This window comes from Puma concolor, chromosome B4 (genome assembly GCF_028749965.1).
Source record: "Puma concolor isolate L17-30 chromosome B4, mPumCon1.1.hap2, whole genome shotgun sequence".
Taxonomy (NCBI): Eukaryota; Metazoa; Chordata; class Mammalia; order Carnivora; family Felidae; genus Puma; species Puma concolor.
In genome coordinates, this window is record NC_141673.1 from 34,641,842 (window position 1) to 34,668,751 (window position 26,910).

The 26,910-nt window shown below is 33.6% G+C and overlaps 1 protein-coding gene across 3 annotated transcripts in view; it reads right to left on the reverse strand.

The window, feature by feature from the left end:
• LRRIQ1 (leucine rich repeats and IQ motif containing 1) overlaps positions 1–26,910 on the reverse strand; it is a 230,869-nt gene that overhangs the window by 97,438 nt on the left and 106,521 nt on the right. For 2 of the 3 annotated variants that reach the window (XM_086712713.1, XM_086712711.1), the window contains exons 18-23: positions 26,261–26,380; positions 9,535–9,624; positions 8,754–8,875; positions 8,140–8,235; positions 7,821–7,903; positions 4,993–5,019 (exon numbers count right to left, since the gene is read on the reverse strand). In XM_086712713.1, the coding sequence (XP_086568839.1) occupies positions 4,993–5,019; positions 7,821–7,903; positions 8,140–8,235; positions 8,754–8,875; positions 9,535–9,624; positions 26,261–26,380 (538 nt within the window). The remainder of the gene's footprint in view (positions 1–4,992; positions 5,020–7,820; positions 7,904–8,139; positions 8,236–8,753; positions 8,876–9,534; positions 9,625–26,260; positions 26,381–26,910) is intronic. The other variant, XM_086712712.1, reaches the window with a different exon arrangement.

Genomic DNA, 26,910 nt, shown 5'->3' on the forward strand with positions numbered 1-26,910 from the left:
CTGGGAGAAAGGAGATGTAAGCAAGACAATTGATAGGAGAGACAAAGATCATTTCATTAATTTTATGGATAAAATAACGGTTTTGCTTTTGTCCTAATGTATTATATTTACATAACAAAGAATTTATGGAAATTCTATATACATTTTATAGCCAAGAGCACTCTAAATCTATTAATTTTACAAAATAAATGGGATGATTGTAAATATAGGGCCCTATAATTTACTGGTAATGAATGATTCTATGGAATGTAAATTGGAGATTTGGTGCAGTTGTACTTTTTGCTTATTGAAGAACTGTGAGAAAAGAAAATAGTGGTGTAAGCAATGGAGTAGAATAAAGAATGGAAATTTATGCATTTCAAGTAGGTTAACATAAAACCACATTTAAGGGCAGCATACATTTCTTAATATCTTACATCATCTTGCAAAAGGATAACTTAAAATCTTTAATTAATATCTAATGCAGTAACATTGAATATGCTAAATAGAAAAATATGATTTTAAATAGTGTAAAGCTCAAACTGCATACTTCAATTAAATGCTAAGATAGCATATTTTTAGAATATTATTAGAAAAACAGAATAATAGTTGTAGAGTTATTTTTCAAGCATGTGGAAACTGAAGATTTCCATTAGTCTTTTAGCAATAATTACCCATACTAATAAGAATGATTTCCATGGTTCACAGAGATTATATTTCTCAAGATTAGGGAAAATATTAGTCAATATTTGGGCATGTCTCATAATTATATGTGACCTAAGGTATTGTAAGAGTTGGGTGTGTCTATATGAATTCAACATAAATTAGAAATAAGAATAACAGATTTTTAAAAAATGGTACCTCTGTATTTAATAAAACATATTATATATTGTTTAAGTCATTTATGAAAAACCATGCTGACATGTCAAAAGGAGCATTAGTCAGTCAGGGAAGACAGATTACCATGGGCTTATGTTCTGTATGATACCTTATAACCTACTGATCTTTCTACATGTTCTCCTGTTCTTGCTATTCCATTTCATCTATGTGCGTCCTGAGCAAAGACATTACAATTCGACAGAACTGGATTAGACCCGAGACCTAATTTTTACTAGTTGTGTGACTCTGGGCAAATTGCCCTCTCTCCTTCACTTCTCTACCCAAGAGAAATAATATTAACTTTGAAATACTACTGCAAGAACTAATGAAATAATGTATGTAAAGCATCAAGACTCATGTCTGCAAAGTGTCAGTGCTCAACAAATGCTGGCTAGTAAACATATAACCACAACATAAATAAGAATAATATTTCCAACTTGGCAATTCTATTCTCAGAAAAGATCTTAAATCCTCCATAGAATAAGATGATATTAATTGATGGTCCATAATTGGCTTCATTTTACCCATTTTATTTATATAGCACACAGAATAATAGCTGTAGATCTTTTATAAATTCTTTGGTACTCCTTTGGGCAAATAATCTCTCCATGACTTGATTTCTTAATATGTAAAACAGAGAAAAAAATAGCACTTTCCTCATATTATTATCAAGATTAAAGAATACATACAAAAATATCTAGAAAAGTTGTCTAGCTCAATTTACTAAAAAAAAAAATTTTACTCTACAAGGGTGCATAAACAGTGCTATATTTTCTTTTTTTTTTTTTTTTTTAATTTTTTTTTTCAACGTTTATTTATTTTTGGGACAGAGAGAGACAGAGCATGAATGGGGGAGGGGTAGAGAGAGAGGGAGACATAGAATCGAAAACAGGCTCCAGGCTCTGAGCCATCAGCCCAGAGCCTGACGCGGGGCTCGAACTCACAGACCGCGAGATTGTGACCTGGCTGAAGCCGGACGCTTAACCGACTGCGCCACCCAGGCGCCCCGACAGTGCTATATTTTCAATATCCTTTCATTTTAAAACATTCTGATTGCAACCTTTAATTTATTTAAAACTTACATTAATTCAAATTTCAAAGGGATAATAAAGAAGCAAGAAACAGTATTCTAGATGGGGGGAAAAATCACTTGATTTTGATAGCCCCTGGAAATACCACTGTGAAATAAGACACTACTCTTACCCTCAAAAAATACCCTCAAAAAATAAGCTAGGGTACAAACTTATTATAAAGAGTTCAGCTTGTGAAACCTTTTTCTTGCATCATAAAATCAATTTTGTACATTTAAATCTACCCTCTGAGGTCATCAATGGCAAGTCTATGTTGCTGTTTTAAAAATCTTTTGTCTCCCAGTATGGCTTGCCCAATGTCTGGGAAATAGATTTTAAATACATCTTTATAAAATACTAAAAGAAACCTATAAGTAAGTTGAGTTTCTATTATGTATGTGGTTCCATACTCAACACTTCATTATCTCATTTAAGTAACATAACTTTATTTAGGCATTAGAACAACCTTAAAATTATTTCATCTCCTATATAATCTCTTTTCAGTTTCTACAGTCCTAATCTTAGCTCACTGGTTGATCTTATTCTTGTTAACTTCATACATAAAAACCTGGTTATTACCCATTTTTTGTATGTGCAAAGTACAGCTGTGCTGTAAAATATGTTTTAAGTCTGATGACTATTTCATCATTTACTTACTAATTTAAATTTGCCTTCCCAAATAGAAACATATATTTAAATGACTATAATATACATACCCAGTCATACACATACACACAAAGGTATTTAGTGACTTTTATCTCATTTACTGCTGATTCAGTTAATAGTTGTTGATTGAATATCTACCATATGCCAGGTATGATATTAGGTGGGGAACAAGGAGTGTCTTCACCTCAAGGATCTTACTATTCAAATGGATTTTATTATTGTTTTGCTAGCGCAACAAAGTTAATGTTTGATCACAAAATGTTTTTATTTTATTTATTTTGAGAGAGAGAGAGAGAGAGAGTGCACGAGCAGGAGAGGGACAGAGAAAGAGAGAGGGAATCCCAAGCATGCTCAGCACAGAGCCTGACGCCAGGCATGATACCACAAACTGTGAGATCAGGACCTGAGACAAAATCAAGAGTCCGACGCTTAATCCAGGCACCACATGACCAAAATTCTTATAAATTATTTTTAGAAATCACTGAAGTAAACAAAACAAATTATCAATAAACTTAATTTTGTCACAGTTCTATCTATTCTAGTCCCTTTTGATCCTTCACATTCATTCTTTACCTTATCATTTTGCAACCTGATCTCTTTGTGGTAGCCCATGACTGCTCAAGTCACATTAAAAAGTTAGTCTAACTTATTTTCTACTTGGCTTAATTCTTGACTACAAATACATGTTACCAACACAGTGTCAAGCTATTTTCATCGCTGAAATAAAATGAACAAGTATTTATTGAGTGCTTACTATGTACTTGACACTGTGCTAGGTGTTACAAACTGCTGCAAGATGATTCTTATCCCTAGTGTAGCCCTACCTTTAGAACTAAATTAACTTCTTTTGCTTCATCCTACTCTTTCTTTACTCAATGAAATTTGAAATGTGATATGCATAAATATGATAAATATTGAAAGACCACATTGTGTTTTTGTCCTTATATTCTTAGCCTTTAAACTTTTTAAGGGCTCTCCACCCAAATCTCTATACTCAGAACTTATCCTCTCTGAGAAGTGTTCCACATCAAAACAAAGCACTTACTCTCTTCCCTGACCCTGTTCCTCTCAATCTTGCTACCAGTCAAGCTCATTACTTTTAGGTTATTGACTCTTATGTTTTCAGTAAACCAGCAACTCACATCTTGCACATCATGCTTTCCACGGTAGTTATACACCCTAACCTTCCCTGCGTATTCGCTAAATTCCAACACAGATCACCAAATTCTAAAATTACTTCTGTGCATGAGGCAACAGTAAATACAAAAAGACAAACAAATAAAAACTCCATAAAGATAAGACAGTCATTACTGGTTCATGCTTATGTCCATCATGAGAAAAACCGCAATAACTTACTAGGAATAACAATAATCAGAACCCAAACTCAAACTAAGTAAATATAACTCTTCACAATTTTAGATTTCATCCTCTGACTTCCAATCAATTCCTCTTCCCTCTCCCCCTCCTCTTCTGGCTTTTTCTGTTTAAAGCAGATGACCTCTTTTATCCCAGTAGAAGTCATTAATACTGACTCTCCCCTGATGGTTGCCTACACTGTATGTTTCCTTGGCCCCTTGCTTCTTTATTAATCAGCAAACTCAGTGGTATTCCTCCCCTATCTGCAACTTTCTTTGAATAATTGACCCCCAGCCTTTTGCCCTATTTTCACTCTCATCTTCAAACAAAAATTGTGGACTCATATCCCTTGGCTAATAAATACACGTATAAGATATAAACGGGAAGTATTATGCTACTGAGCAACTTGTGCTAAGGTTTTTCATGGTAGAAATTTGAATTAAAGCTTCCATAACCTGTGCATTTATACCCCACTCCTTGAGGATTACAGCTTTGTTAGGTTGGAGGACATAATTGATTCCATTTCATTAAAAGTTTCTATCCTCTGATGTTTCACCTACCACCCTCCCTACCCCCACAAAGATGGATAGTCTCCCGTAGTTTTATGGACAATGTTGCCCTCTGGTGGCTTATGATTTTCAAGTTGGCATGTTATCCATGTAATATATATATATATATATATATATATATATATATATATATCCATGTATATTTGAAAATTACTATTAATTTTTAAGTGTTTAATATAATTGAAGTATCTAAAGCATCATTTTAACTTCTTAGTAAAAGTTTAAAATTATGGCCATTATTTTAGGCAGATTTAAATAAGGTAGTAGGATTTTACATATTGAATTGTAAACTGGAAATGTACTAGAAAGTTCTTTTTCTGTAAGAAGAAAACCAGAGGTACAATCTTATACGATTCATTCACAGATACAAAATGACATAAGTGCTACATTATTAATCTAGTAGAAGACTAAAGTATTATAATTGGAGAAGATCCCTCTGATTTTCTTGTTCATTATTTCATCCTTAATCTTACCTTGAGTATCTCTATTCTGAGTATCTGCTGTGATGAGGCAGTAGAGAAAAAGAATGAGGAGAATTTAAATGTCATCATTAAGTTGTACATTATGGAATTCAAATTTAAAAGAAAAAAATTACTTGTATTTAATTAATCTAATAATATTTTGATTAAACAAAAGCAAAACAAAAGCTTAACAAGGGTACAAACTCAGTAGTAAGAATGCAATTTGGTTTATAATCATGCAATTAGAGTAATGATATCCATAAAAATTATACAATTGCCATTTTAGACCTTTACCTAACAGATCATGCTTAATGGACACTGGCAAAATGTTGAATTTAAAATTAGGTTGTTAATTTGTATGTTTGGTTGTCCTTTTACATTTGTTACTCTATCATGCCACCTTGTGACAGATAAAAAATGTTTGATTTTGCCTGATAATTATTACGTCTAATTTTTGTCCTTTAACACAATGGTTTTTTGTATGAGCATATATTCCTTATTAAACCTTTTGCTAAAACATATTATTTACTATGCTGATTTATTAAAAATGCTTTTATCAACAAAAATCACTTAGTTATAAGAATGAGCAAGAAAGATCTATACATTTCCAGAGATAGATTCTACTAAGATAGATTTTTTCTTAGCTTCACTATCAGAAACTATTACAAACATTGTGAATATCTTTTAAAAAATAGACCTTGAACATAAGTAATTGAACATTTGTTCAACAATTGTTGAACATTGGCTGAAATAGTACTTCTGACACTTCTAATATCTGAACTTCCCCCAGGAATTTCAGAAACATTCATTATTCTCAAAACAGCTATTTAAAGAATGTTTGTTGGTGCTACTGAAGATGAAAAAAATATATATACATCAAAGCAATAAAAAAGTTTGTCAAACTACCCTGACTTACTATACTGGATTCCATTTCCCTAGGACTGAAAGAAAGTCTCACTATCGTTAAGAGTTTGGAGTTACTAATCCTTGGGAACCACCTTATAGTATTGTGTTCACTGAGTCCTGATGAACTTAATAGGAGCTTATAAAACAAGACTGTGGGAGGCACAAAGCAAGTCAGCACAGAGCTGTCAGCACAGAGCCTGACGTGGGGCTCAAACTCAGGAACCCAGAGATCATGACCTGAGTTGAAGGCAGATGCTTAATTAACCAACTGAGTCATTCAGGCACCGCTACATTTTCTTTAAAAATGTTTAAAATTTCAATCTTTCAAACTTTACAAACTGTTAGCACACAACAAAAAGTACTACACCTATCTCAAAAAGATAAACGATATCACTAATATAACAAACACCAAAAAATGGAAAGTTGACATTTTGGAATATAAAAATAAATCATCAGAAATCTATCAATAAAATACTGTGCCAAGAAATATCAGCTATTCCTTGGAAACTAAGAGTATCTTGGTTATTATTATTATTATTATTGTTTAATGTTTACCTTTATTTTTGAGAGAGACAGAGGAGAAAGTGAGAGAGTGTGAGTGAGAGAGGGGGAGAGAGAGAGGGAGATACAGAATCTGAAGTAGGCTCCAGGTTCTGAGCTGTCAGCACAGAGTCCGATGCAGGGCTCCAACTCACAAACCATGAGACCATGACCTGAGCAGAAGTTGGCCACTTAACTGACTGAGCTACCCAGGCACCTCTTATTATTAATAAATAAATAAATAAATATATATATACACATATATATATAAATATATATAAATATATACATATATATTTTTCTTAGAATTCTACCAGGGAATTAATGATTAAAATAATAAATAGAAGGAGTCATCATTAAGTATTACCTAAATAATAAATAGGAAATAATAAATAATTTTTAAATAATAAATAGGAAAATTAATAAAGATAAAAATTAATCTTCTAAATGCTTCTTTGTATACTTAAATAAGCTAGAACTACAAGATAAATATAGATTCTTTGCTTTTCTCAGGACTGATGGTACTTTTACAAAAACATTTCACTGCCATTAAAATCTCAAAAATTCTTAAAATCTACAAAAGAAGCTAATGAATGAGAAAAACTCAAAACCAGTTTTTTTTTAAAAAAGGTCACATTACTTATATCAAGTCTATGAGTCCTTGAGTAAATATTTATAAAATTATAAGTAAATGCAAAGTTACATACAATATGCTAATAATTTTAAGTAGTTTTAATTATAAAGTCATAATAATGTGTTGTTTCTTGCTCTGACACCTATAAACTACTCCACATATTAGGCAATGATACTAAAATGATCAAAAGTATCCAAAGAATGATTTGAAGAATCAAGTGGGATAGAAAAAAAGGGTGCCACTGAACATTTCCCAAGTTCTACATAATTGTGAAGATATACACTGTACTTCTTTCCCAAAATGTCAAGTTGTGAAGCCTTCAGAGCTAATGTTCATGGAACAAACAAACTTATAGAAATAGCTTATTGAATCATCAAGCAATTTAAAAACAAAGGAATAACTACATGAAGCAGACACTCTAGAATCAACATTTGTCAAAATGAACCAACTTAGAAACAAATTACAGCATAATTCTCAGTGCACAATGGATAGAATAATCAATGAGAAAGTAGATAAGAAACAGAGCGAAAGTGAAAATAGCACTTAAGTGTATAACAAATCATTTAACGTAATAACATAATTTTCTCTAAGTTTCCTTGGTTGAGTTTTCAGAATTATTACCTTAGACGTATTCATAACTGCACATTTCATTTTGGTTCTTATTAAATGTTATTAAATACGATTTGGTAAAGAATATTTTAAGACAATTTATCTTCAATATCAGACACACATTATTATTCAAAGAGCATTCACAACCCACCTAATTTTTTCCTTAATTTCTTTGATTTCATCTTCTGTGCTCTCTTCAACATTTGCTGAGCAGTAGCAATGTCCTTAAAGCCCCTATTAATAGATTGCATAAAGGAAAAACAAATATTCAGACCATATTTATATATACATAGATATACAAACACACATATCTGAATTATATCATACTAAAACAAATTAGATTCCATTTAAGAACCTAGATGTATAGTTTCTTAAAAACTAATAATTCTTAAAGTCTTGAAAAATGTCTATCCTAAAAATTTTAAAGTCTCTCAATTTCTTAATATTTTAGTTTAAAATATACCACATACCATTCTTTCGAAATTTTTTCTTCTTTTTCAGATTTTAGCGAACTCTTTCTGCTGATCTTTGATTCAGGTGTCCAGGACAAAGTTCTGTGTTCTGGTCTGGCGATAGAAAAAACTACACTAACTGAATCAACACAAGAATATCAGCACGTTTTAAAAAACTACAAACTATTTATGTTGTTTCAAACTCGGAAATAAAATCTATTTAAGTTACAGAAAAACTTTATCTTGAAAAGTAATAAAAGTCTGCCATTAATTTAAAATGTTTACATTTCAATTACTTGAAGCATATTTCAATCCTTTTGTCGAAAGAAATGCAGCCCTGGAATTTTTATTCTAATCCTTATCTCTACCTATATCATAGTATTTTAAACTTCAGTTGTTTACAACAGTTAATGACATTATTTCACTGACACTTTTGTAGTTGTTTTAATGAAGCTACCTCACACTTTTTTTTTTTTTTTACTGAAAACTCTGTAAAAATCATTACACTTAACACTGTTTTCCCATCTTCTAACCAGATAAATTTGTACTTAATTTTCATCATTTTACCACTTTTGTAATAAGTATAGTATTCTCGTTATGGGTTGATCTTCTAAAAGAGTAATTTAGCTTACCTGCTATTAAACTGTGAGTGTTCTGATGAAAACAAATTTTCTTTCTCATTACATAGCCACGCTTGAGCTGGATGGCTTGGTAAATTCAGTGAAGTATCATCATATTTTAAGGTTCCACAGAACTTATCAGAAAAATAATGTATATTAAGTATAAAATAAATGGAAAAATTCTAGCACTTATATCATATTACTTTACATGCATATTATTCAGTAGCCTCCCAAGGGAAACACATACAAAAACTGAAAATTATAATAAAATTAAATTTATGTAATACACATGTAAATGTCCTTTATTGTAGTGGTAAGGGATATGTTTTTTTGGTACAGTTTGCATATACAGAGTGATTAATAGCAAAGATCTTAAAAAATATCAAAAAACAGAAACTTCAAAGATTATCAAATAAATAACAGATATTGCAGTCCATTGACCTCTGACTGAGAATCTTCAGCTGTTGCCCTCTTAATGCATATTTTTGTATTTTTAAAGTGCTGTCAACTAGTGATTTTAGTCTGCTGCCAAATATGCAGCTGAAGTATATCATTTTTTTTTGCTACTGTGAAATAAAGTGTTGAAAGAAATCCAAAATAAAGAAAAAAATTAGAAGCAAACGAAAGAAAAGCTACATGAAAAATTACATCTGGGGATGAGGAGGAAGTCAGAGGCTTCTAAAAGTAATTGTGTTTTTCAAGTCAATAAATTGCATTATTAATCACTGCAGCACGGCATAACCTTAAGAAACGAACAAAGATGGAGCATTAAGAGATTTCCATGACATGTTACCTTTGGCCAGAGCAGCTGGTTCGGGAGAAGCAGTGTTTGTGAAGGGAAGCGGGCGGAATCTAAAGCTAGCCATTCTTTCTCTAAGGCAGCCTGCAAATAGTAAACATTAATGTACATAGTTCAGTTTGCATAACTTTTACAAAGAATCTTTGAAATTGTCTTTTATACTACAAATATTAAGAGAGCGTAGCAGGATTTTTATTTATAGGAAAATGTGCTACTTGCTATTGTGAGATGTTATGCATCTATTTAAAGCAAACATTGTAAAAAATAGAAGAGTTTTCATCCCCAAGTGGGATAAAGTGAGAATCTGACTGCTCAAGTGTTACAGAAAATAAAGAGGTGCAGACTGTTCCGTGTATTTAACTGTTTGATAATTATGACTCTGAGCCAACTCTAGATGTGACTGGGGGACAGAATCTTTCATCTCTTTTTAATGCAAACTTTAATATTTTCAACCAAACCTCAGTATTGAAAATTTATGGTTATTTTAATATTGCTATCATTTTTTCCATGTACACTGTCTATAAGATAGATTTTCCTTAATTTTTTCAAAAATTTCACAAATTTTCTGAATAGATGGAAAATGAATTTTGTGGCAACATAAAAATCATGGATCTTAACATTATAGTCTAATTCAAGTGTGTGAATGATAAAAAATATATAAATTTAAATTTTAAAATGATTCTATTTAAGTCTCTTCACTTTTTATCTTATCTTTATTCCATTTATGTAATTATCAAATTTATTTTATATTTTCACAATGGTATACTAATTATGCTAGTGTTATATAATTAGGATATAATTATCCAAATTTTTTTTGCTTGCAGTATCTAATATGGTTTAGAATAAACTTCTGTCATTCTATAATGTTTCGGGAATTTTTACAAAAAAAGATCAGATGCTCATGAACTTGTTTTTTAAAAGGTTGTAAAATATTCAAACATTTTGGATTTAAAAACTAGAATGATTATATTCTGAGGAGAACTAAATGCAATTTTCCATTTATACAATTTCAGTGTTTCTTGACCATCTCTTGAAAGACCACTGAGAAGGAAAAACTAAGAAACCCTGACTATAGGCTAGCAGTGCAATGGCATATTTTTACTTATAGAACTTAGAATAACTAAATTCATGGTATTTGAGTAAATAGGAAACCTCTACTCAGTTGTTTGACAGGTACATTGTCCAATTTTTTCCAGGCAAACATTTTAACACATATATCACAGTTATATGTCAGTTACACATGGTTTAAGAATATGTATCTTGTTTAAAAAGTGCTATTTACAATGCAAACAGGATTCAGGGTTCAGATTTTTAAAAAAAAATTTTTAATGTTTATTTCATTACTTACGAGAGAGAGAGAGAGAGAGAGAGACAGAGTGTGAGCAGGGACGGGGCAGAGAGCGAGAGGGAGACACAGAATCTGAAACAGGTTCCAGGCTCTGAGCTGTCAGCACAGAGCCCAACTCAGGGCTCAAACTCACAAACTGTGAGATCATGACCTGAGCTGAAGTTGGACACTTAACTGACTGAGCCACCCAGGCTCCCCTAGAGCTCAGATTTTTTAATTCTTCCTTGTGTATGACAAATAAAGAAAAATCCAGTTCCATCCCAGGAAAGACCAAGGCCTATGGCATATCAGCTAGCATCAAATTCGAATTCTTAATCTGGTGAAAACTACTAAAGTGAAGAGAAAATGTGAAAATGTGGAGATGATATGATAAAAGGCAGTCCCAGAAGATTCTGGGAAGATGGCGGAGTAAGAAGAACTGGGAACCTGTCTCCCAACTTAGAAAATGATTGCACTGGCAGAATCCATCTGATGTAATTATTTTGGAATTCTGGCATCTATTGAAGGCTTATAACTTCCAGGGGAAGACTTGGATGGTAAATTGTGGTTAATTTTATTCAATATCAGCTTTTAGCACAGTAGCAGCTATTCTCTACTCCTGGGCTCTGAGGCAGGCAGCTATTCATGTGTTCCAGGAGTAGCCTGCACACAGCTTGTAGAGCCAGGGTGGACAATCAGGACAGTAACCTCCAAGTATCGGTATCTATGCACTGATCATTGATTATTACTTCTGATCACAGAGGTGCAAAGAAGTGGGTATCCTTTGCTGCACTTCTATTGTTGCAAGCCCCTGCCCTACCAGCTAAGTGATCTCCAGGGGATTTCATGGACTGCTATTCTCCCCAACGCCTTCATTTTTCTTTATTTCATCTTTTGGGAGCCATTAAAGACTTAAAGACTAAGATATGCTTTTTTTTTCTTAAGGCTAGAACATTCAAAAGCATCTGTATATGTGTAGGAAATTAGAAAGTCAACATACATGTCCCGGGAAAGGCACAGGCTCAGAAAAGACCTGAGAAGACCTTAAGTTTGTAACTCAGGGTGACCCTCAGCACAGAGATAGCCTATAATAATCAATACAAAAACAAAAACAATAAAAGCAAAAACAAAACCCCAGCAAACCTTGGGGAAGAGAATCTAATTTCTAGAATTACTGTAATTATTAGATTCAATGTCCAACTCTAAATAAAGAAATCACAAGCCTTACAAAGCAACAGAAAAGTTTATGGCCCATTCAAAGGAAAAATAAATAAATCAACCAAAACTACCCCTAAAAAAAGACCTCATGGCAGATCTACTAGGCAAAAACTTTACAAATAATTGTTTTAAAGATACTCAAAGAAGTAAAAGGAGAGAAAATGGTATATAAACAGAATGGAAATATCAATAAAGAGATAGAAAATCTAAAAAGACACCAAGAAGAAATGCTAGAGCTGAAAAGCACAATAGCCAAAATAAAATATTCACTAGTGGGATTCACTAGAGAGATCTATTTCTGAGTAGGTAGATAAAGGAATCAGTGAACGTGAAGACAGGACAATGGAAATTATCAAGTCTGAGGAATAGAAGAAAAAATAAAAGATTGAAGAAAAGTGAACAGAACCTAAGGGACTTGTGAGACACTATCAAATGTACCAACGCATGTACCATGGGAGTCACGGATGGAACAGAATAAAAGAAAGAGGTAGAGAGCATGTTTGAAGACACAATGGCTAAAAATTTCCCAAATTCAGTAACTGACCTGAATATAAACATCCAAGAAACTTAATGAACTTGAAGTACAAGGAACTCAGAGACCCAAACCGAGACACATAATCAAACTTTCAAAAGCAAAAGATACAGAGAATCTTGAAAGGAGCCAATGAGAAGCAACTTGTCACATATCAGGAATCCTCACTAAGACATCCAGCAGATTTCTTATCAGAAAGTTTAAAGTCCTGAAGGCAATGGGTTGAGATATTCAAAATGGTGAAAGAAAACAACAACAACAAAACTGTTAACCAAGAATCATATATTGTCAACTGTCCTTCAAATTCAGGGGAGAAATTCAGATAGTCCCAGATGAACACAGGTTGAGAGAGTTTGTTATCATTAGATCTGCCCTGAAAGAAATGCCTAAGGGAGTCCTGCAGGTTGAAATGAAAAGACTAGACAGCAGTTCGAAGCCATATGAAAAAACAAAGATCTCAGTAAAGAGAAATACATGGGAAAGTATAAAAGCTAATATTATTGTAACAACGGTTTGTAACTCTACTTTTTGTTTTCTATATGACTTGAGACTAACATATTTTAAAACTATTAATTTAAAAGCTAGTATTATTGTTACTTTGGCTTGTAATTCCACATTTAGTTCCCCACATAATTTAAGATAGTAATTCATTTAAAGGAGTTATTAGTTTAGGTTTATACAAAGGCAATTTTGTGATATCAACAACCAAAAGTGGTGGAAGTGGAACTGTAAAGGAGAAAGTTTTTGGATGCTTTTGAAGTTAAGATGGTATAAATTCAAACTAGAATGTTACAGCTTTAGGATATTAAGGGGGATTAAGGAGTTATTGTTTAATAGCTATGTACTTCAGTTTTGCAGAATGAAAAGAGTTCTGGATATGGATTAATGGTAACACAACTTTATGAATGTATTTAATACCACTGAATACCACTTAAAAATTAAGATGATAAATTTTATGTTATGTGTATTTTACTACAATAAAAAAAATTAGGGGGAAATTTTTAAAGGTAATGTGCCACTAAAGGACTGACTGTGGAAAAGGAGCAGTATTGCCAGGTGAGAAGCTTGATTTATACACTGTTTTTGCTTTTTTTTTTTTTTAATATACAAACAAACAACTTTTTTTTTTCTTTTAAACACCTGCCAACCACCTCCTTTTTACATTCTCTGGGACTCCAGCTGTTTCCTTTCTACAGCAGGACAGGGACTCACAAAGCAGAGTGATTTCTTTGCCATTTCACATAGATGTAGATGGAAGTCTCTTTCTTAAAAAAGCTATCTAAAGTCTGGGAAAAAATGTAGTCTTTAAATTGATACATAAAAGTGAAGAAAACTTTGAAAATCATTTTTCTTGGTTTTTAATTCAATGTCACAAAATTTTATAAGATGCCAGAACAATTCTTTAACTACTATCTCAGAAATTTCTAGAAGCATGAAGAGAAGGTTTAATATAAAATGCTAAAGATGCTCTTAGTAATTATATAATCACAACCAAAAAATATTACCAATACTACTGATTTATATGAGTTCAAGTTTATTAATATCAAGTATATTTGGCAGTACTTAGAATGTTGAAAAAAACTTTCAAAACATTAGGAGGAAATGGCCAAGATTATAAATATACTACTGTTTTAAAAACGTATATTAATATATCATGCTTACCACTGGACATTTATACAAATTTCAGTTATTGCTTAAGAAAACCTTCTGTTCAGATATCCTTTAACTTACAACTGAGGATCTGGAAAGCTTTCTAGTTATTAGAAGACTACTAACAAATTTATTACATATTAAAAATAAACTTGAACTTAGATTTGTAACTGTGAGTTCACAATTGAATGTTTGACCAGGTATCCATGTATTTGTCTTTTTTTTTATTTGAGAGACACAGAAAGTGAGGGAGAGAGGCAGAGAGAGAGAGAGAGAGAGAATCTTAAGCATGCTCCACACTCAGCACAGAGCCTGACACAGGGCTCGATCCCACAACCTGGGATCATGACCTGAGCTCAAATCAAGAGTCGAGCGCTCAACTGACTGAGCCACCAAGGCACTCTAATCATGTATTTGGCTTTTGATCAGAAAAGAAGTCATTATTCCATAATCCAACTTTGAAAGTCTAGAAAATAAGGATATTAAAAAGAGGAGCTAAGAAAGAAAGAAAGAAAGAAAGAAAGAAAGAAAGAAAGAAAGAAAGAAAGAAAAGAAAAAAGAAAAGAAAAGAAAAAAAAAGAAAAGAAAAGAAAAGAAAAGAAAAGAAAAGAAAAGAAAAGAAAAGAAGAGAAAAAGAAAGGACTACAAATAACATTCATGTTTATCTGGGTGTATAAATACACAATTTTTCAGGCCATCTAGTGTAATCCTTTCATTTGATGCGTGAAACTAGGTTCAGACTTGCCCTAAGCAACAAGTCAGTTAGAATTGAGCAAGTCCCAGAAATGCTAAAAGCCATGACTTGATGTTTTTCCTCCTCCCTTCACTACTACTCTCGTGCCCCAACACTTTCCTCCTCTTCTGTCCAAGTTGTCTCTTGCTATCCCCAAAATAATTATTTCTAATACTTCTTGATAACTTCTGGAGCATCTTAGAATCCTTATAGTTTGGAAACTTGGCCCATTATACATCTCAAATCTCACTTTCTAAACCCTCTATTCCATCCTCATTGCAAAAGCACGGTGGCTCAAATTGTTTGAGACTGTTGTTATATATATGCCATGTATACCTTTTTTCATTAAACAAAATGTCACTGTGGTCTTTTCCTTTGCCTATACTTTAGATTGCATTTGTTTATTTCCCCACAATGTACTGTAATATGTAACACTCTGTGAAGTTAATTTGCGATAGGGATCAAACATAAACCCCAGAGCAGAATGTTGCCCAGCTTAACACCTTTGTCTCTGTCTCAAAAATTATTCCTGAAAACTTACTGAATTTTACTTCAGTCTGAGAAAAAAAAAATCCAATTTGACTGTTGTGGTTTTCTATATTTATGTTATATTAGCTTTTCTCATCTTCTCTAGATTTAGGGACTCGTAACAGAATTGGTGGTTTAAACTTAAAGATAACTTTATTGTTTTAATATGGTGGGTTCTAAACAGTGTTAAGTAACAGAGAAAATCTTATTAAATTAAATCGACAAATAAAAGCATCAACTAAAATTACTGTAATTTAAAAGGTGCAAAATAGGGGCACCTGGGTGACTCAGTCAGTTAGGCATCCAGCTTCGGTTCAGGTCACGATCTCACAGTTCGTGAGTTCAAGCCCTACACTGGGCTCTGTGCTCACAGCTCAGAGCCTGGAGCCTGCTTCAGATTCTGTGTTTCCCTCTCTCTGCCCCTCCCCTCACTCTCTCTCTCTCTCAAAAATAAATAAATATTAAAAATAAATAAATAAAAATAAAAACAATAAAAATAAAAGTTCTGGTGTAGATCACTATGCCACATTAGACTTAACATACTTATTATTTACATGTGTATTAAGTTACTATAGATATTTTATGGCAAAGTGGCCAAAATTCCCTCTAAAGGAGATTGAGACCTAGGCTTATTAAGGCTTCCGCTAAAATAATTATTTTAAAAAGGTTATCCACTTTGCACTGTGAACTCAAGGCCCAAGAAAATGTCTTATTCGTCACTATTTCAGAAGTTCATTATGAGTGGTATATAATCAGTGCTTAGGGCCAGCAGACAATTCTTCATGAGTCTCCATTTCTGCATGCCTTATGACAGCTTTCTTTCCAGACTATCTTTTCAAGGATCTGTGTATAGCTAACACCCTGGGAAGATACAGATAGTGTTTTCCCCTGTGCTAGAGGGCACTATGCTACTCTGGACTCATAGGGTATGGACCACATTGATTCAACTTATGGGGTTTAGACATGGTTCACTGTGGAGGAAGGAGCTGAAGTTATCTTGTGGTGGGGTTCTTTAGGCTAATTCAGTGTACTATTGCTGCTTCTATATCTGAATTGTAGAGTAGAAGTTGATATATCACATGTTTTACTTTTCTATCCCATAAGTGCCAGAGGCAATTATCCCAATAGGGGAAGAGTTGCAGGTAGAGAAATGTTAGTGTGACAAACTCTTAACTTGACATCTCTTGGATGACTATTGGGTCTATCCTCTGATGTCCAAAGCTTTCATTATATAGATGATATCCTGTTGGTTGTCATGTCAGAATGGTATGTGAATTATATCTCAACAACAACAACAAAAAAAAGTCTTAGTTTCAACTGTCCTGATAATAGTGAATTATCACACCTCTGCCAGCAGGACTTGACCGACAAATCTGAACAAAATTCTGGAGACAGCATTCAGGGATTGGTTAGTCAAGTAATTTCTTGAGACTATGGAAGAAATATACTGCTCAATCTCTCCACTGGCCAAACAAACAAACAAAGAAAAAACAACAGTAACAAAAAAACCCTATTATCTCTTCAGCTTTTTACCACAAAAAAGTAGGTCCAATATCTTACTGGACCCCTTCAGAACTGGAAACAATAGAAGATTCTGTGACTGATGATATTATCAATTGGACCCTCTGGCCTCCACCTAGAGGCATCCCTTGTGGCTTTGGGTTTGTGGCCTTTCTAACACAGATACCAGGTATATTCCCATTGGAAAAAAGCTCCTGCTGGACTCTTTTAGAAACTAAATGATTGACCGTTGGAGGCCTTGTGACTCTCTGACCTCATAGTTCTGGTTTGGGGTGAAACAGCTCAGATTCAATGACTAACAAGGTGAAAGGTCTTCCAAAGCCTCACTTGTCAAAAGAAATAGCCATCCTGGCCTCAGTGGAATCCTGGCTTTGACATGAGAAAGTAGCAGCTATAATCCTCAGGGAAACATTACCTCAACGCAATGGCCTGAACCAGAGCTACTGGCTTGGAGCTACTGGCTTGGATTAAATTCACCCAGGTTCCCCTATTGGTCTGGTTCAGGGATGGTTCAGATAAGCTGAAACCCAAATGACACTTGGGTTGTGGCCAACAGTCCACAGTTTGGTCTGCCATGTGGAAAACTACAGACCGGCTGACTACAGACAACCTGTTTTGGGTCCTCACACAGGAAAATCAAATCACAGTTGTTTACAGAACTGTTTTGATTACTCATATGGATGTCCAATGTAAAGTCCCATCCCCTGATGAGATGATTGGAATCAAATCACCGATTAGGCTTCATTCTATGTTTGAAGCTATTAATGCATGCTAGACTTGTGACTTCTACAAACAGTTTTTTTTTTTTTTTAATTTTTTTTTCAACGTTTTTATTTATTTTTGGGACAGAGAGAGACAGAGCATGAACGGGGGAGGGGCAGAGAGAGAGGGAGACACAGAATCTGAAGCAGGCTCCAGGCTCTGAGCCATCAGCCCAGAGCCTGACGCGGGGCTCAAACTCACGGACCGTGAGATCGTGACCTGGCTGAAGTCGGACACTTAACCGACTGCGCCACCCAGGCGCCCCAACAAACAGTTTTTTTAAGTTTATTTATTTTGAGAGAGAGAGAGAGATAGAGAAGGGGAGGGACAGAGAGAGAGAGAGAGAGAGAGAGAGAGAGAGAGAGAGAGAGAATCCCAAGCAGGTTCCACACTATCAGTGCAAAGCTTGATGCAGGGCTCTAATTAACAAACTGTGGGATCATGACCTGAGCTGAAATCAAGAGTCAGATGCTTAACTGACTGAGCCACCCAGGTGCCCCATTACTTCTACTAAATTTACCCCTTCATCTATGGTGAAAGAGGTAACATTGCATGGATCCTTGCCCCTGTCTGCTATTGAAAAATTGACTACATTAAACTTTCAATACCTTACTGTTGATATCTTTTCAGGTTGCCAGGTGACTTTGGCCATATTAACTGCAGGCCTTGAAATTTGTCTGTATAATTTTACGGTTTTCTGGACCATTGGAGTCTGACAGGTACTGCCTTTTATCACAAAAGCTATTCAACAATGAGCTGATAGTCTGACTCCACCAGTCTTACTTCCTTCCATTCAAACACGCTGATAAGGCAGTTAATGTGACTGTCCCCAGAAAAGGATCATACCCTTGCAGCTACTTCCTAGGCAATGAGTGGGAAAAACTGTACCGAGGTTAAGGCAGACCTGCTTTGACAACTCAGGATTCTGTCCTGACAATTCCTGGGCATGATGCATATTCCTCTTCCCTAACAGTGAGTCCCAGACCAGCATGATTGGCACATCCTCATCCTCACGGCACAGCCTGGCCACAGGAGATTTAAGGTATACAAATTTAATCCTGGCTAAGTTTTCTAAAAATGAATTTATTCCTCTTGTCCTAAACCTTCCACTCAAAAGGTCTAGGTGTGAATGGAGAATGATTAGGAAAAAAAAAGTGAGGTTGCATTTACTGCAACGGGACACTTGAATTTTGAGGGGGTGGAGGATAACCACCACCCAGCATCTTTGAAATGAACACCTTACGTTCTGAGAGGTAGAGGAAAGGGGGGGCATGGATAATTTTTGTCCTTCAGAACTACCCCTGAAGCCTTCTTCCACAAGAAAATGTGCTGTATGGCCCTTCCAAGTGGCTGCAAGAACCTTAAATTTAACTTATTGCTGGGTCTGCCATTCCTTTCCAGAAGGCTGTGACCACAGTGTGATAGTGATTCCCCTTAACATTACAGAGAAGTTGATCAGGATATCAAGGGATAGCCCCAGAACCTGTACCACCTGTACCACACTAGACGTTTCCCTATACCCATTCTCAGTCATCCCATGGGATGGACAAATGCCACCTGGAAGGAGTTCTGGTCATAAATCATCTTCAAATGTTTAAGAAAACACCACTAGAAATCATTCAAGTCAGTTTTGACTCACTGGCCAGGGTTGTTTTAGATGGCAGAATTTAAACTTCTTCCTTGAGGCCCAAGAGTCTGTGCAGTAGCTAATACTTCCAGCTGTACCTGGATTAAAGCCCCTAGTTGGAGTCAGTACAGAAACTTAAAGAGAAAATACCTGGGCTATTGATAGTAACCTTAATAAATGCATTATGAGGATAACCCAATGGATTTTCTCCTGGCTCCTGTCCGATTATTTGGGGGGACCTACTAGAGTGGGTCTTATGGGAAAATTTGCCATGTATACACAAGGACTACATATTATTGGGAGACAATTTTTTTATAGGTTTCTAACATTTCTGCCTAACGTACAAGAGTTGTTGTTCTGGACTATCTTTTCAAAGATGTTACTATAGCTAATAGACTCAGAAGATAGAGATAGTCTTCTAGTGTTTCCCTCTGGGGCAGAAGGAAAAATTTCTTTGCTGTCTGGTATAATTAAGATAATCATTTCCTCTGGATCATGGAGTGGAAAGGTTTGGTAGTAGCCCTTTTTAAAATATAAGGTTTCCTAGGCTTGGGATTCCTAGGGGGGAATTCTTTGGATTCCTCCCTGTGCAACTTGGGGGCAAAGGGGAACAGATAGGAGCACTAAGCTCCTCCTGCCTGATGTGACAAGTAGTAAATGTCTTATTTCTTCTGCCAGCATACAGACATTCTGATACAGGGACTCCATGGTCATTTAATCATGACATCTTAAGTTGTAAGATGATTTTCAAATAAAGTGGTGACGCTGTTTGATGCATTCACTGAATCCTCAGTCCCCATGTCTCTATCTCTGCCTGTTCATTTTAGGTAATTTCCACACTGCACTTGCCAGTCATTGATACCTTCTTATTAAGTGACTAGTCATGATCTTTTCAGCAGCTGTAATGCAGTAGTTAAAAGTTTGTTGTTCTTTATTCCTAGACTGCTACTTAATGGTTGTTAACTCATTGGAAAGGAAAATAGTGAAGAAATAAGTATTAATTTGTAAATGTTTTCATATTCTATATATTAAATGCCTAAGGTGAAATAAGCAATTAGCAAAGAAGAGAAAGAAAAGGAGAAAAGACACATGTGCCCTCTGCAATTTGGCACTGATGTTCAGAAGTATATAAAAAGAAAATACTATGTAACTCATGGAAAGTGGTTGATACTACATTGTCACTCAAACCTATAATTCATTAGCCATCACAGTACTTTCATAGCCTGTTATGATACTCATTACTGTTAAGTAAGGAGCATAAATAATCCTAAAGACTCAAGAGAAGCATTTAATTTCCCAAATTGTACAATAAAGTCATTACATAGTACTAACTTCCTAGAAGATGAATGGTAAGAAGTTTTGATGCCAAGCTTTTCAAGTGGCTAACTTTGAGATCTTTTCTATTAATGATTTATATGTTTAGTTTTCAAAAAAAGGCACATCTTTCTTAATTTCAAAAAAATAATAAAATAAAGTGGTACCAATGAAAAAGAGGTAAAAATGTATTTTTATAGCATTCTATATATTTATGTATTTACTCACTGTTTATCACTTCAAGTTAAATGTAAGCTCTGTGAGGTTAGGGATCTTACCTGTTTTCTTCATTGTGGTGAGAACAATTCCTGAAATATTTAAGATAACTACTGACCTGAAATATTTATAAAAATTTCGTTCTGTCCATTTCATTCTGGCATAGCTTTAATTAGAATTAAAATTATCCTGAGAACATCTATAATTATTACATTTAAAAAGGAGCTGAAGGCACGCAAGGGTAATCAAAGCATCCAGGACTTAAAAAGCCAAGATCCTAGAAAGTAGAGTGTCATGCTGATATGAATCCTATATTTCCCTCCACATTTTCCCTCAAGAAAATTCTTAATTTTATTAACAGGAAAAAGAAGCCAAGCAGAAATATGAAGTTTCTTGTAGCAGTTTCACTGGAATGAGGACACATAAGTTAAAGTGCAGGGATGCCAAGATAGTTAGGATTGGACCAAGATCCTCAAGAGAAAAGAGCCACAGAAATGTGAGCTCAAAGTAATGTATAAAATTCCCCTTCATGTGTTTTCCAACTCCATGTAGAATATGTGTAGGAGAGACACATAGAATCAAAGGGCAATAGGAATACCTATTGTACTAAAAAGCTAAAAAGGAACTTCTTCAGTCACTGGATGCTGTGAAGAAAGGGGTTAGAATCGAGGGACAAACAAGGTGAGGGTAACCTGGTAAATATGTCAGTCTTAGTTGAGACACCATATTAGATCAGCCCCCAAGAGAAACCAGAAAAAGACCAGTCAATAAAGCTTGAAAATAAGCCTCAAAGAAACTCTTCCATACAATATCTGCCTGCAAGATTCAAATTAAATCCTCTTTAGAGAAAGAAAACACCTTTCGGGCTCTTTACACTTTTTTCATTCATGTCTGATAGTTAATCAAAGATTGAATGTCAAAAAGGAGAACTAACTCAAAATACAAGAGATAAACAGTCAATAGAAATAAACCTACAAGTGATCCAGATGTTGCAATTAACCGAGAAAATTTTGAAAATACCATACTTTGTATATTCAAGAAAATACAGAAGATGATAGAAAACTTAAACATTAACCAGAATTTATAATAAATAAGTAGAAATTCTAAAACTATAAAAAAATGGAATAACTAAAATTAAGAATTCAAAATATAGGCTACAAATTCTTAGGTAACTCAAGAGAGACAATTAGTGAACTACAAGATAGGTCAGTAAAAAACATGCAAATTAAAACACAGAAGCACACACACACAAAAATAGATAACAATTCAAAACAGAGTTGAAAAGTCTAATGTGAAATGATGAGAAATTCTAACATATACATTTTTGGAAGCACTTTACCTCAAAGAAGAGAAATAATGAAAAAGATTAAATGTTTGAAATACTTGGCCAAGAAATTTCCAAAACTGGTAAAAGACATAAACCACAGATTCAAGAAGCCATTCAACCTCCTTACTACAAACAGAGTAAATACAAAGAAAATCACACCTTTGCTGAAAAACAAACACAGAAAATGAACCTTAAAAGTAGTCCAGGAGTGGAAGGATATCTTCAGAGAAGAAAATTAAGATTTAGTACTGACTTTTCAACGGAGTCTATGAAAGCCAGAAGCTAATGAAATAACATCTTTGAACACAAAAACTTTACCTAGAATTCTATGCCTAGAGAAGATATCCTTCAAGTTTTAAAGTAAAAGAAGTGTTCAAATGACAAAAAACGCATCTGAAGTTAAATAATTACTAAAACAAATCCTTCAGGGGAAGGAAAATAAATGCAGATGGAAGCTTGTTAATGCAGGAAAAAATGAAGTACATGGAAAAACATAACCACAAACCAACAAGCTAATGAAGGGGGGAAAAGGAAAACAAACAAAAACTTGATTCATGCAAGAGAGGGCAATAAAAACCTAAAAAAATATACATAGAATACATACGACAAACAAAAAACTCATACAAAGATGGTATTGATAAATCTAATTATATTCTATAAAAAATATTAAAATAATTTGAATATGTTAATGAAATACTATCAGAATGGAATATAAAAATAAGCAAAACCTAATTATAGTCTCTTATGATATAATAATTTTAAATATAAAACACAGAAATGTTAAATGGGAATGGCTAGAAAAATATCTATTACTATAAAATTACCAGCCAAAAGAAAGTTGTTGTAGGTATGAAATATCAGAGGAAGTAGCCACTAAGGCATTTGGTTAAAGAGGGAACCTAGAGTTAAACAAGGGAATTTTATTATGATGAAATTGTCAATGATACAATCACTTCCTATACAAAATGTGATGCCCTAATAATGTAGCTTCAAAGTATGAGGCAAAATTTGACAGAACTATAAGTTCATTTAGAGAAACCCACAATCATAGTAAGAGATTTTAGCATCCTTCGGTCAATAACAGAATTCTTCCTCCCAAAGTCACTGAGGACTCAGAAGATTTTTAAAACCACAATTAATAAACTTGAAATAACTGTGATTTTAGTAACAATATACTTAAAATTCTTTTCAAATGCTCATGGAACATTTCCCCAAATATATTATATGCTGAGACACATTTTTAAGAAACAAATAAAATCAATATTACAGCAAACTCTTTCAGAAAACAAAACAGAGGAAACATTTCCCGATGAAATGTATATGGCCAACATAACTTTGATACCAAAATCTAAATTAACAGTTTTATAAAAAAGAAAATTTATACATCCAAGTTCTACTAGTAAACCAAATTCAGAGATAATAAAAAAGATAATACATTACAGCTAAGTTGGTTTATTCTAAGAATATAAGAGTTAAAGTTTGAAAATCACTGTTATATGCATAAAAAGTATTTGATAAAATAGAACTCATATATAAAATCATCATCATCATCATCATCATCATCATCATCATCATATTAGCCTCTTGGAATGGTAAAAATATGTTAAGGAAGGTAACTTCCTTAATCAAATATAGAGTTTCTACAAGAAACCTATATTAAAACTCTTACTTAGTGGTGGAATACTGAAAGCTTTCATCCAAAGACCAGAAGCTAGAAAATGATGAAAACTAATATCACCACTATTCAACATTTTACCGGAAATAGTAAATCAAAAACAAACAAATGCACAAACAAAACAAATAAAAGGCATAAGAATTGGAAAAAAAAAATGTAATTGTTCTCAGATGACATGATGTGTATACAGAATACCAAAGACCTGAGAGATAACCTACTAAAATTAATAAGTGATTTTAACAAAGTGGCTGAATATAAGGTCAATATACAAAAATATAATATCAGAAAATATCCGATAAATCTAACCAAAAATGTACAAAACCTCTATGATGAAACCTACAAAGCATTTTTACAGAGATTTTTAATGGCTTACATAAATTGTGGGATAGTCTATGTTCATGGATTTTAAAAAGTAATAGACTAAAAAATATTATTTCTCCCAAGTTGATTTACAGATTCATTTGACCCAAGAAGAACATGACCCCTCCTTCACACTATAAACAAAAATTAATTCCAGGTGCATCTAGATTTAAATGCTGAAAGCTATAAAGTTTCTAGAATATCTTAATGATCTAGGAGTAAGCAAAGATTTCTCATATAACACAACAATTAAATTTTTTATTTGAAATTAGAAACATTCTGTTCATTAAAATTAACCATAAAGACAGTGAAAAGGTAAGCCACAGAGGTTAGAATAGTTGCAAGGGAAAAGAGAGTAGTATTCAGAATATATATAGAACTTCTACAAATCAATAAGAAGAAAAGATATACAACCCAATGAAAAAATACACAAACACTTGATCATATCACAAAAGTGAATATCTAAATGGCCAATATGCATTTTAAAAGGTATTCAAAATTATTAATTATGACAAATGAAAATTAAAACAACAATAGCTATACCACCACACACCTACTGGAATGGAAGAAAAAGACATGAAAATACAAAGTGTTGTGAAGATAGAGCTCCTCTAAAACACCCATATTCTTCTGATAGGGCTATGAACTGATATAATCACTTTGGAATACCATTAGGCACTATCAACTAAACACAGGTGAATGTTAAGGCCCAGAAATTCTATTCCTAAAAGAAATGTGACTATGTACATCAGAAGACATGCACAAGAATGTTCATAGCATTTAGCTTTAATAGGCAATACTAGAATTAACAACAAATATCTTCCAATAGTAGAATAGATTACTATTCAAAGTGTATGTATTCAAATAAAAAAATGGTGTGTTCAAATAATAGATTTAAAAAGTAGCATACTCAAATAATAGATAAAAAGTGGGTATTTTCTTTTTATTTATTTACTTATTTTTTTGAGAGAGAGAGAGAGAGCATGTGCACACCTGGGTGTGCACAAGCCAAGGAGGAGCAGAGAGGGAGAGAGAGAATCCCAAGCAGGTTCCGCACTGTCAGGACAGTGCCCAACCCTAGGCTCAACCCAACAAATTAGGAGATCACGACCTGAGCTGAAATCCAGAGTTGGACACTTAACTAACTGACTGAGCCACCCAAGTGCACCAAAAAGTGGGTATTTTTAAGATTGGTATATATACAACTATACTCAACAACATAGATAAATCTTATGGACATAATATTACATGAAATAATAAGATTACATACTGTATGATTCCACCTATAGGAAGTTCAAAATAGGGAAAACTAATCTATGATGATGGAGGTATGAATACTGCAGAGGCATGAGGAAGTCTGGAGATGTTCATATGTTTTACATCTTCATCAGAGTGGTGTTTATGTGGGTGTAACTAAGAGGAAACAGTGAGTAAAACTAATGTAAAAGGCTAGTGCTCTGTATGATAAAACAGTGCTCGATTTGGTTGGAGCATTTGGAAGTCACAGAAGTGGTATGGATGTCTTTACACTTTGGTACCTTACTGTGGACTCTTACATTAACAATATAGAGGGTGTTCTCATTTTGCGAGGCAACAAAGAACTACAAAAGACTGTTGAGCAGGGCATACATAAGCTCAGAGTTGTATTTAATGAAGGATAACTGATAAACAAAACATTGTGCAAATCATTTTGTCAAAAAGTACGCACAAACTCTTGTTAATATTCTCGGAGCACAGTCACATACTGTACATGCTTGTAGAGTAAATAAAGAGGATATTAAGAAATCAGAAGCATACCTTTTCAAGTGTTGTTTAAAATAATCTATGACATAGTGTTAAGAGGATAAAAATCTTAAAAACTGATTTAGCTCCAAAACAGTATACTAAACATTTTTAAGACCTATATTTATACGTTGTGGTTGGTACTTACTTCATCAAATGTAAAATCCTCCAAATTTATTTCTTCATATTCTTCTTCAGATTCTTCATTCTTAATAGCCTCTAAAGCTGTTGTCAGTTTCTTTCGCAAAAGGAAGCCCTTCCAAACTGCCTAAACAAAAATTTAAAGCATGTTATACAAGGTTATAGATCAAACTACAAACCAGATTCTCTGTGTTATCCCATTAGGAAGATAAAACATCTAAGCCCTTAGTTTAATGGCTCAATAATCTGTTTTTTGAACTTTATGTGACACTTAAAACTGTAAGATAAATTAAACAACTGCATGTGTCTAAAGTTCTGAATCTCAGGAGACTTTCCTTGTGGTAAGCAGAAAAGAATCTTTAAAACTCCCTCAACTGCACATGTAGGTCAACCAATCAATTATCTGACAATTCCTCCAGGACCCATTCTAAACTAAGAAGAAAGAGATACAAAGGAAAACCAATTTTTCTCATTTTCAAATAATTGTGTATAAAATAAACTAACACACATTTAGGAAAATTTCAACATATACAAATGGCCATATTAGAAAGGTATAATCTTTTCCCATAACTATTAACTAATTTCATTTTAAAATAAACTAAGCACATAAAAATAGAATTAAAATCATTCAGATTCCTTAATAATCTTGGAGTCGAG